The sequence below is a fragment of the Takifugu rubripes genome, chromosome 21 (assembly GCF_901000725.2).
Source record: "Takifugu rubripes chromosome 21, fTakRub1.2, whole genome shotgun sequence".
Classification (NCBI taxonomy): domain Eukaryota; kingdom Metazoa; phylum Chordata; class Actinopteri; order Tetraodontiformes; family Tetraodontidae; genus Takifugu; species Takifugu rubripes.
Genome location: NC_042305.1, coordinates 11062691 through 11070213, shown reverse-complemented (window position 1 = coordinate 11070213; position 7523 = coordinate 11062691). Strand labels below are relative to the sequence as shown.

The following is a 7523-nucleotide window of genomic DNA, read 5'->3' as shown; positions in this document are numbered from 1 at the left end:
CACCGTTTGATGTTGGAGACACTTTGAAAATTGAAGATTAAAAGCTGGCAAAAATGAATTTTAGCTCACCTCAGGCGAAGAATATCCCCAGCCTTCATCAGCTGTTGTAAAAATGAACGTATTGTGTTCATATAGCAGTTGTTTGTGTGTGTGTGTGTGTTGTGGGGAGATGTAGACAACACATAACCTTGAAATATGTGAGGCTTCATCACATTATATTATATTTCACACATTTAAAGTGATCACGCATAATATTAATTTGATTAAAGGGTTGTGTGTATGTGTATTCAAGCACTGCACAAAGCTAGGTGTGTGTGTGTGTGTTTGTGTGTGTGGTGCGACTTCAAGTTGCCGAACAGAAAAAACCTTTGCCTGTTCCGCCATCTAGCGGTTATATTGAATATTACCTGCGAGTGTGTCAGAGGACTTACTTTAAAATTTAAAAATTGATACCGTTATTAGAGAAAATTACCATGTGTAATGAAAAGTGACTGAATATTTTGGAAAAGTATCAATATTTCCATTTTATGTCGAAAAAAATATTTTGATCTTCACAACTACACCTTTGTATTCACTGTGAAATAATATTGTCGAGGTGCAGGGAGACCTGTTAAACTTAGTCCTATTCAAAAGAATACACAGCAGATTAAAAGAAAGTCTTTTGTCAGCTTTCACAAATGGATTGTTAGGTCATTCTAATTCCTTCACGGTGCTGTCTGACTGTTCTGGCGGAAGATGACTTCTTTTTCTGTCAGGCCAGACGTGGATTGTCCAGGTTGCTCTGACCGTCCCTCTCCTGCTCTCCATTTCTGAGCAGCATATTTCCTGTTCCCTGCCCTTTCTCTCATGGGGAGCATCAATTATCAGGGCTGCCTATACAGCCCAGTCACCCCATGATTAGTGACTCTTAGGTAAAACATCCCTGCAACATGTGCTGCAAACAGTCCTGCAGGCCTTCTGCTGCAGAAGCTCAGGTACATGTGGGGAAATGTTTGTGCATGCTCCAAACACTGTATATCATCCTGTGAGCAGCAGGCCATCAAGCCCACCTCTCCACAACCTCCTCGGTTCTCAGGCCCCATGCCGAAACTCATCAATTCTCTTCCACCCCCGACCGCTTGTGTGCATGTCAGACTGGTGACTGACACCTGAACTCATCAGAGAGGAGAGGTAATGTGAGTTACAGGTGCGCACGTGTGCATGCAGAATTCAGGAGACTCTATTTTCATATATGAAATGGTGTCACCTCAGTATCCTTCCTATTGATTGGACACATTATTTTTTGAAAATGCATTATTCATAGAAAATGTAGAAATATGACTTTAAGTCTGTTTATTTCTGTTGTCAGATTTTTCAAATGTACATTCAAAAATCAGGTGAATGCAGCTGCAATAGTTGAAATACTTTGATAGATTTTCATCACAAAGGTCAAATGTTAAACTTCCCTAAGTACTAAGGTGATTGGACTCAAGCCCTAGGAAGATTTTCTTTTTTAATATCAGTTGGAAATAAGGCAACTGATGTTTTTGCAGGGTTTTTTGGTTTTTGCAGAGGTCCAGCTGAGTTTGTGGACGACCCTGCCAGGGAGGGCTGTCAAAACTTGGTTCTGATGTTCAAAAACCACCGATTTAGAGGTCTTAAAAGAACCATTTGTAGCAGCACTTAGGTTATTTAGATTGTACATCTGCTTTCATCTCTTTCTACCTGTGGCTTCATTTCTCACAACTCAGTCTCATATTTTGCTATCAAATTAGGCAGAAACAGAATTTGTAAGTCTAGATCCATTACATTTGAAATAACGGTGAATTAGTCAACATTCAGGCCATAAATGGACCCAAAAAAGCATCATCTTAACAGCCAAACATTAGTGAGCAACAGTGCATGAGGAAGATGCGTGAGACGACTCTGAACTCAGCCTGATTTATATGCGGACCTGTGGAATCAAAATCAACATTGTGCGTGAGCGGAAGGCAGAATGAGCACATAAAACAGAGAAATTCAACCTGATTCAGTCTTCAGGAGAACTGTGAAAAGGTTTTATTGCCTCAAAATTCCATTTAAAGGTTACAAGTTGCAGATCAGTAAATAAATACCTTGGGTTTTTGGGTTTAAAAACGTTGAGCTTGACATCATGTCTACACATAATTCAAGTGACAAACACCCGGTACATTTTGGAGTCACCGGATTTTACAATTCCTATTTGGTGCCTTGGTCCTTTGCCGTTTTCCTCTTGACATAGTTGTTTAGGCTGCGTTGCGTAGCCTCGGCGTAGAGAAGCTTGAGAGGGATGTGCTGCAGTACCCAACCCTGTTCACACACAGATCACAGGCAAGTATCAGGCTCTCACTACATTAAGTCTTTTTTCCACTGTTAATGAATGTATCCTGTGGCTCTTTCTCTCACCATAATGATGTGACTGACATTGCCGTACGTTTTGTCTCCTGCTCTGAGGTACAACAGGGAACGCTGGACAAAGTCTTCTGGAGACAGAGTCACCATGTTGGTCTGCTGAAACGCCGCCATTCGAGTGGAGACCCCGAACGGAGCCACCACCTGAAACCCAAGGAGGTGATCAAAGAGGGCGGCAGTGGTTTAGGAGGTGGCGGAGCCTCAGGAGGTACCTGAATAATGATCCCTTTGTCTTTGTATTCAGCTTGAAGGCCTTGAGAAAATCGCTCCACAAACACCTGCAGGGATGGAAAATACCTGTGAGGGCGCAAATGAAGAGCGAAAGTCCAGGAGTGCAGGTCTGCACCTTGGAGGCGGCGTACAGGGTGTACATGGGGAATGGAATGGAAGCAATTCCTGAGGACACGTTCAAAATCAGGCCTTTCCCTCTGTGGAAGGAGGACCAACGTTTACAGGTGTGTGTAAAATCTTGGGTTACTTTATCTGACCATGTAAACGTGGGAAGAAAACCTGTTCTCCATGCCAGGAAGAATCATTTTGCACATCTGGGGAAATAAAAAGAATGAAATGTCAAAAAGATTTTCTTTTCTTCTTCCTTACTTCCTACTTTTCTTGTGTATTTCTTTGTTTTATCTTTTTTTAAATTATGTTATCATTTATTCTCTTTCATTCAAGTGTTTCTTAGTACTCCTCGTGTGTGTTTTCTTTTTAGGACAGGGTTTTTCCTTTTAGGTGTCGCCCAGGGTTCGTCTTGATTTGACTTCCTGTCAAACCTCCCTTATCTGATCATCCTTTGCTCCCTCCATCCGTCTGTTTTTCTGGCTCAACTTGTTCTTTTATCGTCACATCAGAAATATGGACTCTGCACTGACTTTAGAGGTGCATTCAAATGGGAACTTTGTTCCTTTTGTATGCAAAGATTCTAAACACTGGAGATGTTTAATGCATTTAAAGTTGAAATTGACTTTTCGAAATTCGATCCTTCCTTCACTTTTGTATCCAGGGGAAAACCACCATGATAGAGAGGTCACTTCCTGTCCCCTTTTTTATTTGCTTTTTTAAAAAATGTGTAAAAGCAAACTCCTACCTTGACAACAGTTCTCACATTACAGTTAATCACCCGCGTCACGTCCTGAAATGAGAAACAGTTGTTGGAAGCTGACAATACAATAATAACACGTTATTTAAAGGGAACACCTTATCTTCACTGACCTGGTCCAACTCTTTAGAATCAAGGAATTTTGAGGGGATGTAGTTTGGCAGGATACCTACATTATTGACTAGAACACATAAAGAATACTAATTACAGAAGAGGAGAGGAGAGGAGAGGAGAGGAGAGGAGAGGAGAGGAGAGGAGAGGAGAGGAGAGGAGAGGAGAGGAGAGGAGAGTGAGGAGAGGAGAGGAGAGGAGAGGAGAGGAGAGGAGAGGAGAGTGAGGAGAGGAGAGGAGAGTGAGGAGAGGGGAGGGGAGGAGGGGAGAGGAGAGGAGAGGAGAGGAGAGGAGAGGAGAGGAGAGGAGAGGAGAGGAGAGGAGAAGAGGAGAGGAGAGGAGAGGAGAGGAGAGGAGAGGAGAGGAGAGGAGAGGGCAGAGGAGAGGTGGATCTTTTAATATTACATGTGGTGTTAATCCCACCTAGAACTCCAATGTTCAGGTCCCTGAGCTGGTCCTCAATTTCACCGAAGACATTTTCCTTTACAAAATCTGTCACTATGACTTTCACGTTCCTTCCAGTGGTGTCAGCTGACAAGAAAAATAAAAGGAGCCCTTTAGCAACACGCTTGCCATCTTTGTCCATATATTCATAAGCAGGTCTTTTTTTTAAAGCTGTTAAAATAGAATTTAAAAAGCATTCCTTTACTTATTTCCGCAGCCACCTGGTCCAACGTCTCCTTATTCCTACTCATGATCACAACGTTCATTCCTCGTTTGGCTAACTGAGAGAACCGGCAGCGCAGTGGTGAATGGTCAGATAAGAAAACCCAGCAGAGGTGACGAATCAAAATACAACATTTTCCCAGACGTGATAATAATGTTACTTACGTACCTCAAATGCATAAGCTCTTCCGATGCCCTCTGAAGAGCCGGTCACCACTAAAGGATGAGAAACATGAAAGCATCCGTTAAGGTTCCTGCACCATCTCCTCTCATCACCAGGAGCACCGTCAGCCAAAGCTGCACGCCATCATCTCCCGTCCTGCTGCTCCCAGGTAGTTCCCACGATCTTGTTTGTATTTGTATTTGTTTTCACTATTCCAAACCCATCCTGTCCTAACGGGTCGTACAGTGTCTTCCTAAGTTCCGAGAAAGAATTTCCTGAGAACAAACAGAACCTGCTGGTCTTCTGAGTTCTCTCCCGTCTCCGTCTGATCATGCCTATAAAGGAAACAGGCCCTTCTTTCACTGACAGATTATTGTTTTTATTTTTCAGGACTGGGAAATTTGGCAAAATTTGGGAGTTTTGGCAAAGAAGGCATGGACTTTGGCTGTGCTCTTCTGGATCAGCTCCCAGTGTTTGTTTAGGATGTTTCTCTGAATTATTTGCAAGAAACGTTCCCAACTGGCTGCATCCCTGTGAAAATTCTTAAGTAATAATGATATTTCTTTCCTGCACTGTTGTTCCAAACTGTGGCTCTTGTGACACATCACCACTGGTGACCACGAACATTTGGGGGTCCAAGCAACAACCAGCAGAGGCTCGACAGACACTCCAGAAGCTTCAGCCTGCCTCAGGAGCTCCAACCTGTTGGACGTGCTTCCGTTCTTCAAGGAATGTTTGCTTCGCTGATAAATCCTGGGGTGAATTTCTTACAGGGTTTTGTTTATGAACATTATAATAAGAAAAGCCCTTTATTAACACACTCTTATAATTGATTATAACATTTTTTCTGATGTTTTATGAAATTTGATGGCACTGTCAGATATCAATTTACCCATTAAATCACCCTGGACAAGTAATCTGTCTATTACAGGGCCCACATGCCATTCAGACCTTTTGATCTCTAATTAAGCTAATGAGTATTTACTATATAACCATATATATAAAATATATTATTCTCTGTCAGTGAAGATAATGAAACAACAATAAAGCAACACAACTATATATCAATTGGGCACTAAAGACTCTGGGAAATGACTCTGGCCTCAGCGTGTGGTTTAATTGGCTCTGAAAACGAGAATTAAGTGCTCGGCCGTTCCGAACAGTACGTGAGGATTGGGAGAAGGGCTATCCCAAAGTCCATATTTAGAAGTGTAACAAATGTCAGCAGACAATAAAACACAGGACTGCACTGAAGATAATTTGTTGTGAAATGAAATGACATTGGACCTTAAAAAGGAAGGGAAACTTGTCTCAGCATGAGTTCATTTAATTGGTCCCATTCTGGCTCTCCCAGATGCTTCTAAAGGAAACAGGAAGAGATTTGAATCTGTGAGAGAATTTTCCACGAAAGTAGAGATTCACCGTAACCCTGGCTGCGTTCTCACAGTTGCCTTCACGTGTCCTGTTATTGTTCCCCAGCTCATATATAGGTAAATTTGCCATCACCAATGGAAGAAATGCTAATCTTATCTCCTTATCTTTAATTTCCTCAGTTAATTCATTCAAATATCAGATTTCTCTTGGGGTGCAGAGCAGATTCCATAACCGATGATGAATATGCACCCGCTCATCTCTTTCTCTATTGGTAGATTGCTGTATTTGCATCTCTATCTGTCCTCTTCCCCTCTCCTTCTCCTTTTTTTAACCAGCCAGCCTTCAGCAGGAGGGTCCCCCCATATGAGCCTGTTGGTTTCTTCCAGTCACAGGGGAGTTTTTTCTTGCCACTGTTAGGCGTCAGGCCCTGGGGTCCTGTAAATCGCCTAGAGGCAATTATAATTGCCGAAGACGCTATATAAATAAAGATTCACTGGAAAAAATACCTTCTGCAAACATAAAGATTGCATCAGATATAGCAAGTTCAACACATCTTAACACATTCAGGCTACTTTAGACTTTCTGGTCACGCATCTTATGCTTCTGTGACAAAGGAATGTGAGCTTATTTAAGTCACTTTTTGGCTAATGGGTAATAGTATAACCTACCGAATAATGGAATGTGAGCTTATTTAAGTCACTTTTTGGCCAATGGCTAATAGTATAACCTACCGAATAATGTTTAACACACATATACATAGACAGACAGACACGTACTGACCTGCCCACTCTCCCATGGATGTCATGAAGGCATTCGGCAATGGAAAACAAAGTTTGGGGAAAAGCATCCTGCTGAAAATGAGAAGTTTCACTCCATAGTAGACAAAGACTACAGTCCCCACACAAATAAAGAACTGCTCGCTGAACTCCATGCTCATTTCTGGGCGCCTGCTGCTCTGACAGAAGGTAGTTTCATCATTCACTGTAAATGAAAAATAATAAGTTGGGACTAAGTGTACCAGAACAGGGGGCACGCCCAGTTCTCTCTCTCTGGCTCTCTCCCTACACACACCTACAACACACACATGTGCACGCCCACAGACTTACACGCACACACATATTTTAGATTTCCCTGATCCCGGTCAACTATAAGCCGGACTTTAGCCATTTCTTATTTTAACCAAAATCCAAAATACTGAACTTAGAACAGTAAGAATGTTTTGATATGTAACAAGGAGGTAAGGAGGGCCAGCTCTGTCCTGGGATGTCCCCTGGACTCGGTGGAGGTGGTGGGAAACAGGAGGATGATGGCTAAGCTGTCATCCATGTTGAACAACACGTCCCCCACCTACAGGACACCCTGGCAGCACTGGGCAGCTTCTTCAGTGAGTGGCTGCTCCACCCTCGCTGTGTGAAGGAGAGGTATCGCAGATCTTTCCTGCCGGCTGCTGTCAGACGGCACAATAAACATACAGACTGAATATTATATATTCTGATATGTATATTGTTGAACTACCTGAAGGGAACATCACAGATGTGCAGGACAGTTACAAATACCTGGGGATCCCACAGGCAAATGGTAACCACGAGGAGGCAGCTAGGAGGTCAGCCACAGCCAAATACCTGCAGAGGTTAAGACAGGTCCTGAAAAGTCAGCTGAATGGTAAGCACAAGATCCAGGCCATAAACACCTACGCCCTGC

General features: G+C 42.7%; 1 protein-coding gene across 2 annotated transcripts; it reads right to left on the bottom strand.

Moving 5' to 3' along the window:
• Positions 1-1997: 1997 nt before the first annotated feature.
• Positions 1998-7087, bottom strand: hsd17b3 (hydroxysteroid (17-beta) dehydrogenase 3). 2 transcript variants are annotated; one of them, XM_029829699.1, is made up of 11 exons: positions 6603-7087; positions 4455-4501; positions 4269-4340; positions 4043-4150; positions 3622-3689; positions 3497-3541; positions 2920-2954; positions 2756-2837; positions 2622-2687; positions 2404-2553; positions 1998-2307 (listed from the first exon to the last, which is right to left on the bottom strand). In XM_029829699.1, exons 3-11 carry the CDS (start codon positions 4327-4329, stop codon positions 2197-2199), a joined length of 726 nt encoding a protein of 241 aa, XP_029685559.1. In that variant the 5' UTR covers positions 4330-4340; positions 4455-4501; positions 6603-7087; the 3' UTR covers positions 1998-2196. The 2 variants fall into 2 exon arrangements, with proteins under 2 accessions (XP_029685559.1, XP_029685558.1); XM_029829698.1 differs by having other exon boundaries at positions 4269-4344; positions 6603-7086.
• Positions 7088-7523: the final 436 nt, after the last annotated feature.